The 16,829-nt window shown below is 46.6% G+C and overlaps 1 protein-coding gene and 1 pseudogene across 7 annotated transcripts in view; both read left to right on the top strand.

Annotated features, from left to right (window-relative positions):
- The first annotated feature begins 4,011 nt into the window (after positions 1-4,011).
- Positions 4,012-4,250, top strand: LOC139264926 (U2 spliceosomal RNA; annotated as a pseudogene).
- A 3,200-nt stretch (positions 4,251-7,450) lies between these two features.
- The window catches only part of abi1a (abl-interactor 1a), a 115,923-nt gene continuing 106,544 nt past the window's right edge, over positions 7,451-16,829 (top strand). For all 7 annotated transcript variants that reach the window (XM_070881463.1, XM_070881460.1, XM_070881458.1 and 4 more), the window contains exon 1: positions 7,451-7,635. In XM_070881463.1, coding sequence (XP_070737564.1) covers positions 7,519-7,635 — 117 coding nt within the window. In that variant the 5' untranslated portion in view covers positions 7,451-7,518. The remainder of the gene's footprint in view (positions 7,636-16,829) is intronic.

Here is a 16,829-nt window from a genome sequence, read left to right as displayed (position 1 = left end):
TTCCTTCCTCCCTCCAGCAATGTTCTGGCCTCCCTCCGGCTGCTGGCCACACATAGTGGTCTCAGATGCAGCAGTACTCAAGTAGTAGTTATTTATATGGGGTTGGGAGTTTCTGAATCATTTAAAGTTACTTTGAGGTGCATACAGACCATCCCCATAATAGAAGCAAGTCCATACCGAGAATGACTAACTTATATTATTTAAAACATAAGAAAACAAAATAATCATGTCAGAGATGTGAGAAAATGTAACAAAGGTACAGCACAGGAGGTGTGACAGCAGAAATTGCATGCAGTCGCAAGACTTTTAATAAATTAATAGATTGTGTTGCGTTTATAGCTAAAGTAAAATAACGCTGATGGAAGATTTTATTTTAGGCCAGGTACCCAGGATTAATGGCAGCAGGAGTAAGTCACATGGCCCTTCGAGCATGCTCCACCATTCAATATGATCACGGATGATCTTCGACCTCAGCTCCACTTTCCCCCCGATTCCCATATCCTTTGATTCCCTTACAGTCCAACAATCTACCCTTTCAAGCCATCTCAGATTCTGATAAGTTTCAATGAGATCACCTCTTATTCTTCTAAACACCAGAGAGTATAGGCCCATTCTACTCAATCTCTCCTCATAGGACAACCCTATCATCCCAGGTTAATCTCTCCTCATTGGACAACCCTCTCATCCCAGGATCAATGTCTGTGCAAGTGTGCTTTCCTGCTTTTCCTTTCACCTCAGTTGAAGATTAAAAAAAAAACAATTGTAACATCCCTACCATCACCCAAGGAGAGATTAGCTAACTCAACACAAACTGAGTACTGAATCTGGAGATTCCTGTTCAGTACATGCTGAGCAATGATTTTATTCACTGAACCAGAAGCGCGGGCAGAAGAGTCCTCCAGAACTTGTATTTTTTAACATACACAGCGACAGTGTTGCATTCTACCACAGTCTGAGGCTGAACCAGTCCGTTTGCAACCTCGCTGTCCTATTGGACCCTGAGATGAGCTTCCAACCACATATCCTCCATCACCAAAACCGTCTACTTCCATCTCCATAACATTGCCTGTCTCTAACCCTGTCTCAGCTCATCTGCTGCTGAAACCATCATCCATGCTTTTGTTACCGATCGACTTGACTATTGCAACACTCTCCTAGTTGGTGTCCCATTTTTCACCCTCCATAAACTTGAGCTCATCCAAATCTCTGCTGCCCGTATCTTATCTTGCACCCATTCACCGATCAGCACTGTGCTCGCTGACCTACATTTCCTCCCGGTCCGGCAACACCTCGTTTTTAAAATTCTCATCCTTGTTTTCAAATCCTTCCATGGCCTCCCCCCTCCCTATCTCTGTAACCTCCTACAGCCCTACAATCTTCCGAGATCTAATAGGAGTCTAAAATCAATTATGCTCAATTCAATTACTGTATTTTGCGTTCCTCCAATTCTGGCCTCTGGTGCATCCTCAATTTTAATCACTCCACCATTGCTGGCCATGCCTTTAGCTGCCTAGACCCTAAGCTCTGGAATTCACTCCATAAAAACATCTCTGCCTCTCTCTTATTTTAAGTTGCTCCTTAAAATCTATCTCTTTGACCAAGTTTTTGGTCATTAACCTACTATATTCTTCTGCGGCTCAATGTCAAATTTTGTTTGAAAATGCTCCTGTTTTGTACACCGAATCTCAGGAAAGATATACATTGGCCTTGCAAGGCGTACAGTGCAGAATGATACCAGAGCTTAAAGAGTTAAATTATGTCATGTTGCATAATCTTGGATGCATTCCCTTCAGTTTAGATGGTTGAGGGAGGATTAAACCAAGGTATTTAAAAGGGATTTGGTGTCTGCTTTTGGTTTTATTAGAAAAGGCATTATAAACACATTTTCAGAAGTCAGGCAGCACCTCACAAACCAAACAACAACAACAACTTTAATTTATATAACATCTTTAATGTAGTAAAATGTTCCAAGATGCTTCACAGGAGTATCGCAAGACAAAAAAATTTAAACCGAGCCACATAAGGAGAAATTAGTGCAGATGACCAAAAGCTTGGTCAAAGAGATAAGTTTAACGAGCGTCTTAGAGGAGGAAAGAGAGGTAGCGAGGTGGAGAGGTTTAGGCAGGGAGTTCCAGATCTTGGGGCCTAGGCAACAGAAGGCACGGCCACCAATGGTTGAGCAATTAAAATCAGGGATGCTCAGGAGGGCAGGATTAGAGGAGCTCAGACATCTCGAGGGTTGTGGGGCTAGAGGAGATTACAGAGATAGGGAGGGGCGAGGCCATGGAGGGATTTGAAAACAAGGATGAGAATTTTGAAATTGAGGCATTGCTTAACCAGAAGCCAATGTAGGTCAGCGAGCACAGGGGTGATGGGTGAGTGGGACTTGGTGCAAGTTTGGACACGGGCAGCCGAGCAGAATGGGGGAGAACATAAGGTAGAATGCGGGAGGCCAGCTAGGAGTGCGTTGGAAAAGTCAAGTCTAGAGGTAACAAAGGCATGGATGAGGGTTTCAGCAGTGGATGAGCTGAGGCAGGGGCAGAGACGGGCAATGTTTTTTTTTATTAGTTCATGGGATGTGGTCGTCGTTGGCAAGACCAGCATTTATTGCCAATCCTTAAATGCCTTTGAGAAGATGGTGCTGAGCTGCCTTCTTGAACCGCTGCAGTCCCTGTTGTCATGCATTCAACTGTCATTGTAATCCATGTATAAACTGACCTAAGTTGTACACCGTGAGAACACTGGCCACTAGGTGGTGAACTTGTGGGAGACACTCCTAACCTGGACTTTCAGGTATAAAAGGGGAAGCTCCACCCACCTTCATCACTTCAATGCTGGAATAAAGGTTACTGGTCAGAGTGACCTTCTCTCTAGTATGGGCCTCGTGTGCATTTGTACTGTATAGTAAGGACATACCATTGGCGACGAGAAACTGGGATTTAAACCATGCGAGCATGGCCACTAGCAGCACAGACGAGAGGTACTGTGTTGGTGATGATTGGGACGATTTTATTGAGAGACTACAGCAAAGTTTCATCACTAAGGAATGGCTGGGACAGGATTCGGCCGACAAACGCAGGGCTCATCTCCTGACGGTTTGTGGATCCAGGACGTACTCCCTGATGAAGGACCTTCTAGCGCCAGAGAAGCCGGCGGACAAGACTTTTGAAGAGCTCAGTAAGTTGATCGGGGAACACTTTAAACCGGCTAGCAGCATGCATATGGCGAGACACCGGTTTTACAAGCACCGGCGGCGAGAAGGGGCAAAGCGTTCCAGATTTCGTGGCAGACCTCCGGCGATTGGCGAGCCTATGTAAGTTCCCAGATGCATGCAGAGTGGAGATGCTGCAAGACTTTTTTATTGAGGGCATCGGGGACGCTGGGGTTTTCAGGACACTGATTGAGACCAAAGACTTGACCCTGGAAACAGCGGCTTTGATGGCCCAGACATTTATCTCAGGGGAGGAAGAGACCAGAATGATGTTTGACAAAAATCTTGGTTTAAATGCAGCAAATGGACAGGGAGTCAACATTGTTAATGCGGCACACAGTTCTCCAGGCAGACAGGGGCAATCGGACATGCCCGAGCATGTAGTCGAACCCAAAGGGGGAAATCAACAGAGACAATGGCAAGCTGAACGGCGATTCATGCCATCGCAAGGGGCAATTCAGCCAGTAATGGGGCCATCAACACCTGTCAATGGTGTGTTTAAGGACAGTTACAGCGACAGTCAGAGACGATCGACCGGTAATGGACCTTTTGTTTCCAACAATGGCTCATGCTGGAGGTGTGGAGGCAAACACACAGCCAGAGCTTGCAGGTATCAGCAATATACCTGCAGAAATTGCAACGTCAGTGGTCGCTTGGCGCGTATGTGCAGGAAGCCTGCAGCCAGGTTGATGTACGAGGAGGACGGGCCCGATATAAGCCCTACGAGGCCAAATGGACACTGGGGAAAATCGCTGGATGCTGAAGTTCAGCGAGTTCATGTGGAGCATATATACAGTTCATACGCTTCGCGGCCTTTTGGCTAAGATCATGCGTAACTGACCTGACAGGGGAGTAGCCACCATGACCTCCGGGTGGTTCTCCCTGGATCAGGAAGGTATATGCTTGCTTTTTTGGAAACAGGAGGTGGGTGGGGTGGCTTGACCCATCCACTTCCACGGAGGTGTGTGGGGGACCTGACCCATCCACCTCCATGGCACGAACCTGGTATTGCAGTACTTCCAGGAACGGTGCAGTGGCTCTAGGCCTTTTGGCTAAGAGCATTGGCGCAGAGTGATCCTTGGCGTGTGCAAGGTGACCTCTGGCGTTTGTGATTTGACAAAGAATTGGAACGATTGGCTATGAATTTCAAAAAAAAAAAAATAATAATATATATACAGTTCATACACCAAGACGCCACCGATAATGATTAAAGTGCTCCTCAATGACATCATAGTATCAATGGAGCTAGACACGGGGGCCAGCCAGTCCCTGATGAGTATCAAACAGTTCGACAAGTTGTGGGCATCCAAGGCCAGGAGACCAAAATTCCTGCTGATTGACGCACAGCTACGGACACATACAAAAGAGATCATTCCGGTGCTAGGCAGCGCCACTGTAGTTGTGAGCCACAAAGATTTGGAGAATAGGTTGCCATTCTGGATTGTCCTGGGGGACGGTCCCGCACTGCTGGGGAGGAGTTGGCTTGCTGTCATGAACTGGAAATGGGGCGATGTCAATGCAATTTCTTCTGTGGAGCGAATATCATGCTCACAGGTCCTGGACAAATTTGACTCACAATTTCATTGGCATTGGCACTTTCATGAGGACCAAGGTAGTGATTCACATAAACCCGGACGCCAGGCCAGTACACCACAAGGCCAGAGCGGTGCCGTACGTAATGCGGGAAAAGATAGAAGGCGAATTGGACTGCCTGCTGAGGGAAGGCATCATCTCGCCAGTCGAATTCAGTGACTGGGCGAGCCCGATTGTGCTGGTGCTCAAGGCGGATGGGTCGGTCAGGATATGTGGTGATTACAAGGCCACCATCAATCGGGTGTTACTCCAAGACCAGAACCCGCTACCGAGAACGGAGGACTTCTTTGCGACGCTATCCGGTGGCAAACTTTTTTCAAAATTGGACCTGACCTCAGCTTACATAACCCAGGAGCTGGCGAGTGAGTTGAAGAAGCTGACCACCATCACGACACACAAGGGGTTGTTTGAGTACAACAGATGTCCATTCGGGATTCGCTCGGCCGCTGCAATCTTTCAACGAAACATGGAAAGTCGATTCCAAGGACGGTGGTTTTTCAAGATGACATGGGTTGCGATACTGGAGAACACCTCCACAACCTGGAGGAGGTGCTACGCAGACTGGACCGGGCAGGTCTGCGACTGAAAAAGGCGAAGCGCGTCTTCCTAGCTCCAGAGATAGAATTCCTGGGGATGAGGGTAGCAGCAGATGGGATCAGACCTACTGCCTCCAAAACGGAAGCGATCCAGAGAGCACCCAGACCCCGTAACACGACGGAGCTGCGTTCGTTCCTAGGGCTCCTGAACTATTTTGGTAACTGTCTTCCCAAATTGAGCATGCTGTTAGAGCCGCTACACATATAAAGTGACCTCAGTTGTACACCGTGAGAACACTGACCACTAGGTGGTGAACTTGTGGGAGACACTCCTAACCTGGACTTTCAGGTATAAAAGGGGAAGCTCCACCCACCTTCATCACTTCAGTGCTCGAATAAAGGTTACTGGTCACAGAGTGACCTTCTCTCTAGTATGGCCCTCGTGTGCATTTGTACTGTATAGTAAGGACATATCACGTGTGGTGAAGGTACTCCCACAGTGCTGTTAGGGAGGGAGTTCCAGGATTTTGACCCAGCGACAATGAGGGAACGGCAGTATACTTCCAAGCAGGAATGGTGTGTGAATTTGAGGGGAACGTGGAGGTGGTAGTGTTCCCATGCTCCTGCTGCCTTTGTCCTTCTCGGTGGTAGAGGTCGCAGGTTTGGGAGGTGCTGTCAAAGAAGCCTTGGTGAGTTGCTGCAGTGCATCTTGTAGATGGTACACACTGCAGCAGTCACGGTATGTCAGTGATGGAGGGAGTGAATGCTTAAGGTGGTGGATGGGGTGTCAATAAAGCGGGCTGCTTTGTCCTGAATGGTGTCGAGCTTCTTGAGTGTTTTTGGAGCTGTACTCATACAGGCAAGTGGAGAGTATTCCATCACACTCCTGACTTGTGCCTTGTAGATGGTGGAAAGGCTTTGGCGAGTCAGGAGATGAGACACTCGCCGCAGAATACACAGCCTCTGACCTGACCTTGTTGCCACGGTATTTATGTGGCTGGTCCAGTTCAGTTTCTGGTGAATGGTGACCCCCAGGATGTTGATGGTGGGGAATTCAGCGATGGTAATACCGTTGAATGTCAAGGGGCAGTGGTTAAACTCTCGCTTGTTGGAGATAGTTATTACCTGGCACTTGTGTGGCGCGAATGTTACTTGCCGTGAATGTTCCTTGTTATGGAGATGGAGATAGATGGTCTTAGTTATACCGGGAATATGTGGTCGGAAGCTCATTTCAGGGTAAATTATGACACCAAGGTTGCGAACAGTATGGGTCAGCCTCAGACAGATGTTAGGGAGAGGGATTGAGTCAGTGGCTAGGGAACGGAGTTTGTGGCAGGAACCGAAAACCTATGACCTAGAAGGAGGACAAGGGCAGCAGGTGCATGGGAATTCCCCTCCAAGTCACACACCTGACTTGGAAACATATTGCCACTCATTCATCGTCGCTGGGTCAAAATCCTGGAAGTCCCTCCCTTACAGCAGTGCGGGAGCACCTTCACTGCATGGTCTGTGGCGGTTTAAGAAGGCGGTGCACTTAGAAAGACTGGCATTTATATTGTGCCTTTCATGACCATCAGACATCTCAAAACACTTAGCTTGCAGCCAACTTTTCGAGTGTAATCAGTCACTGTTGTAATGTGTGGGGAATGCAGCAGTCAACTTGTGCACTGCAAATTCTCCACAAACAGCAATGTGATAATAACCAGATAATCTGTTATTGTTATGTTGATTGAGGGCTAAATATTGGACAGTGCACATTGAGAGGGCACATGGGGCTTTTGATTTAACATCTCCTCGGAAAGGTGGCACCTCCAACAGTGCAGCACTGCCACTGGAGTGTCAGCCTAGATTTTTTTTTAAAATGTGGAATGGGATTTGAACCCACAACCTTCTCACTTCCAGGCGAGAGCGCTACCCACTGAGCCACAACTGACTCTGGGATTAGACTCACTGACGGATGGGTAATAACTGACGCCCACATCGCGGGAACGAAAAGGAAAGCTTGGCTGTCAGCCCAGGTCAGGGGAAGGGAGGAGGGACTACAAGCCCCAGCATGCTTTGCCGCTGCAGGCGGGGCGAGTGGAGCCGGGGCTCCCAGAGTGCCCGGCGCGGTTGGGAGGGAGGGAACTCGCGCGGTTGCGAGCGAGCGAGTAATAAAGCGATGCAGAAAGATGTAAGATGGCAGAGCTGCAGATGTTACTCGAGGAGGAAATCCCCGCCGGCAAGAGGGCGCTGATTGAGAGTTACCAGAACCTGGGCCGCGTGGCGGATTACTGCGAGACCAACTATGTGCAGGTAAAAGGGCGGCCGGGGAGGTGGCGGGGGGGAGAGAGAGGAGGGAAAAACCCGGGAGCGGGGAAGAGCGGCGGCGGCGGCACCAGCTCCTCTTCCCCCAGCCCCTCTTCCCCCAGCCCCGCTTCACACACCGTCCCGGCGGCGCCCGTCCGCCTGCCTGCACCCGGGCCCACTCCCTTCCTTTCCCTCCCTGTGTTGGGGTGGGCCGTGCACTCAATCCTCCTCCCTCCCCACACACCTTCCCTCTCTTCCCTCACCCCAGGGCCGGCCGGACACTCGCTCTCACTCTCCCACCACCCCGGGCCCTGCATCATATGAGCTTCGGCCCAGAGCTGAAGGCGGAGGCTCCTCTCTCTCTCTCGGGGGTAGGCGGGCGGGGGTGTGTGTGAACTCACTTTTTGTGAAGGGAGTCGGCTGCTGTGGTTGGCGGTTCCGCTGGATTTAAGCAGCACATTTCCACTCTCTAGTCCGTGTGTGTGTGCAGCCCCCGGAGGGTGTGCCGGTCTGTCTGACTCATGTGCGAGCTCGGATTCCCCGGGCTATCCTGTGGGACTCTGCCTCTCCCCCCGCTTCAACACTTTCCCCTCCCTCCCGCCGCTGTGGTCGGCGCCCCCTCTACAATTTTATTTAGTTTTTATTTAAAAAAAGCTTTTGTTCTTTGGAAACCAGCTCTTCCTCTCCGCTTTGTATTTATCGGTCGGATGTATATCTTGCGAAAAGAAGCCAAAGGATCTTTACACTCATCGATCCTGCGTGTGTGTGTACAATATACATTTCGGTGTTTCTTTCGTGCTTTCTATCTGAAAGCTGCGAGAAGTGCTGATTTTAATAGACCGACTTGCTGGTAAAGGTTTCAATTTCTCAATTGATTGAGAAACATTCGCCTTATCTGGGTTGGGCAATGTTGGGGAACATTTTGAAGATAAAAAGTGGCTCCGAGACTAGTTTCGTGTGAAACTGGTTTTTGAGCAGATGTTGTGCGGATAAGAGAAGGCTTGGCTCTCCCTCTTCCCCACCATGAATCTGGTTTTCCTATTTAAACCCCCCCCCCCCGCTTTTTTTATAGTAAATTCCTGGGGAATATGGTTGTTGGAGCTCGCTACTTGGCTGGTGTATGTAATGTAGTCTCACTCGGAGGTCGCCAGTAACCGGATGAGATTCCTAACTCCACCCGGGAGTTAGTTAGTCTGATGCGCCAAATACGTGGAAAGCCCACAACATTTGCCTTTTCCTCTGACGGAAATAATGACAAGAGGCAGACAGAAGCTGCAACACGTCGTCCGACTTGTCAACTAAGCATAGTTTACAGGCTCGGGCTACAGTAGACATTTATTTTAAAATTTATTAGAGCGCTTTGTAAATACTTTTTGTAGGGATATTCAAAATCACTTTTTGACTTAATGACTTGGTCAGGCCTCTTGCTCAATTTCCATCTAGATGCACTTAATTTATGTTCAGATTTTTTCCTGTTGTATTACTGTCTTATCACAAAGTAGTGACGAAGGCCATTTAACGCATCGTGTCTTGAAATCTAGGATCTTATTTTTACCCCTCCCCATCATCACAGTATCTAATTGCCTCGAACTACTCCAGTTTTGTCTCAATTACCTTATCTGAAAGGTCTTTGAGTTTTGACGTCTGCATAAAGTGCTTCCTGATCCCATTTGTGAAGTTATGTTAAACCAGTTTGTAACTATTGCTCTTTGTGTTGCAGTTGTGGTTTAACTGAAAGGGAATTCGACTAACCTTTTCCTGTTGTACTTGGTATCATATACCTCTTGGCCTCCCCCTGTTCAGGACTGCAGTCCAATTTTTTTTCTGTCCTCTTGTCACTAAAACAGTCCTGTGGCCTTCTGATCACTTCCATTACTTGGATCACCTTTAATGTAGGAATACGTCCCAACCAAGGTGCTTCACAGGAGCGTAATGAGACAAAAATTGACACCAAGTCAAAGAAAGAGATTTTAGGATGGATGATTAAAAGCTTTGTGAGGTAAATTTTACACATGGTCTTAAAGGAGGAGAGCAAGGTGGAGAGAGTAGAGGTTTAGGGAAGGAATTCCAGAGCTTTGGGCCTGGACAGCTGAAGGCACGGCTGTCAAGAATGGGGGATGCACATGAGTTCAGAGTTGGAGGCAGCAGAGTTCTTGGAGTGTTGTAGAGCTGCAGGTTTCATAGAGAGCTAGGGGGTAAGGCTATGGAGGGATTTGAAGACTAGTGAGGATTTTTAATTTGAAGCACTCGTGGACTGGGACCTAATGTAGGTTAGTGAGCACTGGGCTGATGGGTGAGTGAGTGTGGTTTCGAATATAGGCAGCAGAGGTTCAGATGAGCTCATGGCTATGGAGGGTCCAAGAGAGCTTTTGGAATAGTCAGGTTGGGAGGTAACAAAAGCATGCAAGAGAGTTTCAGCAACAGATAAGCTGAGATGGGCAGAGACTGGTGATAGGAATTTTGAAGTAGGAGGTCTTTGTGAAGAAGAGGATATGGAGTCCGAAAAGGCTCCGGCTCTAATAGGATGTCAAGGTTGTGAATAGTCTGGTTGAGTCTGAGTCGCCAGGGAGGGGGATGGAGTTTGTGGCGGGGGCTGAAGACATCAACTTTAGTCTTCCCAATTTTTAATTGGAGTAAATTGCGGTTCATCCAGGACTCTGAGAAACAGTCTGACAACACAGGCAGTGCAAAGTTGGAGAGAGATGCTGGTGAGGTAGAGCTGAGTGTTGTCGGCATACATCTGGAACCTGATGTCATGTCTTCAGACATGAGAGATAGCATGTAGATGAGAAATGAGGGGTCATGGATCGATCCTTGAGAAACTCCAGAGCTAATGGTGAGGGAGCGGGAAGAGAAGTAATTGCAGGAGATTATCTAGCTATGACTGGATAAGTCAGTGGAATGAGAAGGCAGTTCCATGCAGCTGGATAATGAAGGTGTGGCATTGCAGGAGGGTGATGTGGTCAACCATATCAAAAAGCTATGGAGAGGATGAGGAGAGATAATGCACCATGGTCAATCACAGTGGATGTCATATGTGACTTTAGGGCCATTTCTGTGCTGTAGCATGGGTGGAAATATGATTGGAAAGGTTCAAACAAGGATTTGTGGGGAAAAAGGTGATGACATGTTCAAGGACTTTGGGGATATGGCGGTTACAGAAAATTATGCAGCTTCAAGAAACCAAGGGTGACGGCTGGTTGTTTTTGTGACTGGAAGGCTGTTTCCAGTGGGGTTCTGCAGGGCTCAGTGCTGGCTCCCTTGCTTTTTGTGGTATTTTATGATTGATTTAGACTTCATTATCGGGGGCATGATTAAGAAGTTTGCAGATACAAAAATTGCCCATAGGGTTGCTAGTGAGGAAGAAAGCTGTAGACTGCAGGAAGATATCAATGGACTGGTCAGGTGGGCAGAAATGTGGCAAATGGAATTCAATCCGTAGAAGTACGAGGTAATGCATTTTGGGAAGGCTAGCAAAGCAAGGGGGTAAACAATAAATAGGCTACTGAGAAGTGTAGAAGAACCTTGGAGTGCATGTCCACAGATCCCTGAAGGTAGCAGGTAGTTAAGGCATACAGAATACTTGCATTTATTAGCCCAGGCATAGAATATATGAGCAGGGCGGTTATGCTTGAACTGTATAAAATACTAGTTAGTCTGGAGTACTTCATACAGTTCTGGTCACCACATTACAAGTAAATGTGATTGTACTGGAAAGGGTGCAGAGGAGATTTACGAGGATGTTGCCAGGACTGGAGAATGTTATCTGTGAGGAAAGATTGGATAGTCTGGGGTTGTTTTCTTTGGAACAGAGGAGGCTAAGGGGAGACTTGATTGAGGTGTGTAAAATTATGAGGGGCCTGGATATAGTGGATAGGAAGGAGCTATTTCCCTTTGTACAGAGGCCAATACCAGGGGGCATAGATTTAAAGTAATTGGTAGCAGGATTAGAGGGGAGTTGAGAACTTTTTTCACTGAGTTTGGTGGGGGTCTGGAACTCACTGCCTGAAAGCATGGTAGAGGCAGAAACCCTCTTTGCATTTAAAAAGTATTTGAAGTGCCGTAACCTACAAGGCTATGGACCAAGGGCTGGAAAGTGGGATTAGGCTAGATAGCTTTTTCGGCTTGCACAGACACTATAGATCCAATGGTTTCCTTCTGTGAATCTGACTGCCTCAGATTTATACTTGTGATTTGGCAACATAGCACAGCATGTCTGTCCTCCTGAAACATATTCCAGCTGACTTTATTTAACCACACTTTTTTTTTTATTTTTGTGTGGTCAGCAAATTTTTATAATGTCCCAAACACACAAACCCAGATTGTTTTTAGCTAGTTATATCACAAAGAAATAGGAGCACCCCCTCTAAGGCAAGTATATCCTTCCTTGGATAAGGAGATTAAAACTGTACACACTGGGTGTGTTCTCACCAAGGTCCTATACAATTGCAGCAAGACTTCCTTACTCTTGTACTTGAAGTCTTTTGCAAGAAAGGCCAACCTGCCATTTGCCTTCCTAATTGCCTGCTATACATGCATGTTAACTTTGATTTGTGTAAAAGGACACCCAAATCCCTCTGAATTCACATTTACTAGTCTCTCGCCTTTTAAAATATGTCCTACTGCTAATTCACACTTTGTTCTGCTAACCTGCATGTGGACCTCTTTCAGCCCACTGAAATCAGATTATTTCCAATCTCAACTCCTATACTTTGAACTCTTTTCTCTATTTTTGACGTGAGCGTTTTGGTGTTGAGATAATTTCTGTAAAGTGAACTATCTTGATGAGTTTCCCATTTTTCCCTAGTAAACTGCCTTCTGGCCCTGCTGACTAAATGATTAGAAATTGATAAAATTTGTCAAGAAGGAAACTTGTACATATATAGTGCCATTCACAGCCTTAGTACATCCTGAAGCACTTTATAAATAATGAAATATTATTTAGAATATGCAGCACTCAAATAGGCTATTTGGCACAACTAATCTTCTGCTGGTGTTTATACCCACACTAGTCTCCTCCCCATTGCACCTGCCTCATCTCAGCCTTTCAGCATATCTTTCTATTTTTTCTCTCTCATGTACTCGTCTAGTTTCCTTTTGAATGCATCTCAGCTATTTGCCTCAACCACTTCCTGTGGTTGTGAGTTCCACGATCTATCCATGATCTAACCACACTCTGAGTAAAGACATTTCTCCTTGTCTCCCCTATTGGATTTATTAGTAACTATCTATTTATGGCCCCTAGTTTTAGATTCTCCCACAAGTGGAAACATTCTCTCCACTACCCTGTCCAACCCATTCATGATTTTAAAGACCCCATCTGACTCTTTTCTTCTCTAAAAGTTGAACACATTGGCTCCAGGAACTGGAACACATAAATCTAGGCTGACATTCCAGCGCAGTGCTGAGGCAGTGCTGCACTGTCGAAGGTGCTGTCTTTCAGATGAGACGTTAAACTGAGGCCCCATCTGCCCCCTCGGGTGGACGTAAAAGATCACATGCGACTATTTCAAAAGAGCAGGGGAGTTATCTCTAGTGTCCTGGCCAATATATATCCCTCAATCAACATTTAAAAAAAAAAAATGACCACATTGCTGTTTGTGGGAGTTTGCTGTGGAGTTGGCTGCCACGTTTCCCACATTACAACAATGACAATACTCCAAAAGTGTTCATTGGCTGTAAAGCGCTTTGAGATGTCTGGTGGTCGTGAAAGGTGCTTATATAAACGCAAGTCTTTTTAAAAACAAAAAAATTCTATTGCTATCAGAAGTGGATAATTTTGTACTCCCCACATTATACTCCATCTTCCACCTTGTCCAATCACTTAACAGGTCTGTATCCCTTTGCAACCTCTTTACGTCCTCCTCACAGCTTACTTTCACACCTAACTTAATATTGCCAGCAAACTTGGATACATTATACTCAGTCCCTTCATCTAAGTAATTGATATAGATTGTAAATAGCTGAAGCCCAAGCATTGATCCTTGCGGCACCTCACTAGTACTAGTTACAGCCTGCCAATCTTAAAATGATCGTTTATTCCCATTATATTTTCTGTACAACCAATCCTCAATCCATGCCATTGTTTACAGGGTACCACCAATCCCATGAGCCTAATTCTGTGTAACATCCTATTGTGTGGCAACTTATCGAATATTTTTTGAAAATCCAAATATACTACATCCATTGGTTACCCCTTAACTACCCTGCTAGTTATACCCTCAAATAGATTTGTCAAACATGATTTCCTTTTCATAAAATTGTGTTGATTCTGCCTAATCATACTGTGATTTTCCAAATGCCCTGTTGCCATGTCCCTTAAGATTAATAACGAGCCATTGTAGGAGGGAGACGGCTTCGAGGAAGGCGACTGGGTGACTTTACCAAAATCCAGGTCGCCTATTGGAGCGTGGGCAGGAACATCAACAGGGCCTAGGTACAGCAGAGACGCGGCGAATGATCAGGGCAGAGTTGTGGCGAGAGATCATGGTGGAGTTGCAGCGAATGACCGGGGCAGAGGAACGGAGAGAGATTGGGGCACACGAGCGATGTGATCGGGGCCCAGGAGAGGCGAGAGTTCAGGGCCCAGAAGAGGCCTGGGCCCAGGGGCAGCACGGGGCAGCCCACACTGCGATATGTCTGTGTGCAGCAGTGCTGGTCTCCAGTCGTCTTGGTTAATCCTTGCCACTGGACCAAGATCTAGCTCTGTCAAGCCCGTATGGTGGCTGGTCTGCAATGGCCACCACACATTAAAAAAAAATCCATGTACAGGCATCTTCCACCCTTGAATATGTAGTTCGGAACCTGGAATATCAGGTCCTCATCGAAACACCTGTGAACTCATCCCTTTTTGGTATGGAAGCAGGTCATCCTCGATACGAGGGACCGCCTAAGAAAAATAACAGATTCTAGCATTTTTACTGGTCCCGACTGTTCACATCCCACCATTCTAGAAAAACATCCATTAACTGCTACTACTATTTTGTCCTTTAACCATGCTGCCACATTCCCTACCATATGGTAGTCCCTTTTTTGATCGATAAAGGGTGATGCTGGATGGCCCAGCGTTGTCAACAGAGACAAATTTGCAGGTACCCCCTTGTAAGGAGGTGCAGCTAATACAATAATTTAGACATAAAAACTAATCTGAACAAAAACCAAAAGAAACTTGAATGCTAAATCATATTATAGATATCTATCAGGTATTCCACAGTCCCTGTGGAGCCCACTGGAAGGGCCATCCGGGCACGGACAAGACCAGCAGAGGCGACCAGCCAGAAGACGCTCACTAAATAGAAGCTTTGAGTTTCATTGGTCGTTTGGCCATTCCTTGGCGTGGAAGAATGTTGTGGTGTTGATCCTGCCCCACTGAAATGCAGCTTCATTGTAGTTATTTTCCTCCATTGTTCTCAGTGACTCAACTGGGTATGGCAGTGAGTAGGTGAGTCAGACAGATTAGGAAGATTCCAGGTCTGTGATGCGTTTTTCAAGTGATTTGTTGGCCTCAGTGTCCCTCGTCTCAGAAGGAAAATTAGGTAGGGCCTTGTACTTGATTGCTATTCAGCTACACCTGATTGAGTTGATTGCTATCAAGAGTCCTGTGAATAATAGTTAGTTTTGCTAGGTACTGGGGATAATGAGCATCCACGGAACCATACTTCATTGAAGAGTCAGATAGGGAGGAGAATTTTTTTATCTGCGCTCTATTTCTCAATTCTCATCATCTTGAAGGCAAGGTATTATTAATTGTATGGTACTTCACTTTTTTTTAATTCTAAAGGTTATGGGAGTTTCTAGCAAGGTCAACATTTATTGCCCATCCCGTGTTTCCCTTGAGGTGATGATGGCCCACCTTCTTAAACCACTGCAGCCCATGTGGTGAAGGTGCTCCCTCAATGCTGTTGGGTGGGGAATTCCAGGATTTTGGCCCAGTGAAAATGAAGGAACAGTGATTATATGTTCAGGTCAGGATGGTGTGACTTGGAGGGCAACATGGAGGTGGTGGTGTTCCCATCCCCCTGCTGCCCTTGTCCTGCCTGGCGGTGGAGGTCACTGGTTTGGGAGGTACTATTGAAGAAGCCATAATATGCTGCAGTGCATCCTGTGGATAGTGCTCACTACAGTTGGAGAATGACGCTGGTGGTGGGAGTGAATGTTTAAGGAGGTGGATGGGGTGCTGATCAAGCAGACTGCCTTGTTCTGGATAGTGTTGTGCTTCTTAGTGTTGCACTTGCACCCATCTAGGACATTTCACACTTTGACTTGTGTCTTGTAGGTGGTGGAAAGGCTTGGAGCCAGGAGGTGAGCCACTTGCTGCAAAATACCCAGCCTCTGACCTGCTCTTGTCTCCATGGCATTTATGTGGCTGCTGCAGTTGAGGTTCTGGCCAATGGTGACCTCTAGGATGTTGGTGTGGGATTTAGAGATGGTAATGCTTTTGACTGTCAAAGGGAGTGGCTATTCTTTATGGGACTGGATGTTAGTGTTAATACGGATTCTTTTTCCCTCAATCTGTTTCAGCGAATATACTGACACACGAACACCTTGCTTTTTCTGTAAAGGATCTTTATTGAAGATTCTCCGGCCGGGACTTGTCAAGACAAAGGGACACTCTCAATCAGAGCCTGTTTACCTTCCCCTGGACAAGCCCCTTTTCAGCGTGACACAACAACAGTTATACATTTTCAAAACAGAACACATTTGATTAGCACTTGGTCTATCCAATCCCTTTCTGCCCCCCCCCCCCCCCGAGTACATCCAATGGCAAGCAAAAAAGTCTCCCAATTAGGGCTGGTGTCAGGGTCAGGTTAGTTATAGCTTTGCTACACTGTCTTCCCTTATCAGTAAAGAACCCAATTAGTTTCCCTTCCTCCTTATCAGTAAAAGCTATTACTTTTTCCCTCCTATCTAGGATTGCTTTCTTTGTGCCGCCTTGCGTCTTTCTCATGACCCGTGTTTAACCTCAACTTCAACTCTTGGTCACCCCTTTTTTTCTGTCGATTCTGCAGTTGACATTTCTTTTGCTATTTTCCCATGATTCCCTATCTCAATCCTTTTGCCACATTCTCTATCCATCTACCACATTCGCAACCCTTCTTTGCACATTCTCATTAGCAGCCATTTGATTCTAGGGGCATCAACATCTGATCCTGTCCTTCACACCCAGTGTCCTCATGCACTTCAGCAGGTGTCATTGGCTA

This window comes from Pristiophorus japonicus, chromosome 5 (assembly GCF_044704955.1).
Source record: "Pristiophorus japonicus isolate sPriJap1 chromosome 5, sPriJap1.hap1, whole genome shotgun sequence".
Lineage (NCBI taxonomy): Eukaryota > Metazoa > Chordata > Chondrichthyes > Pristiophoridae > Pristiophorus > Pristiophorus japonicus.
The sequence above is the reverse complement of the archived record's forward strand: the minus strand, read 5'-3'. Positions and strand labels throughout refer to the sequence as shown.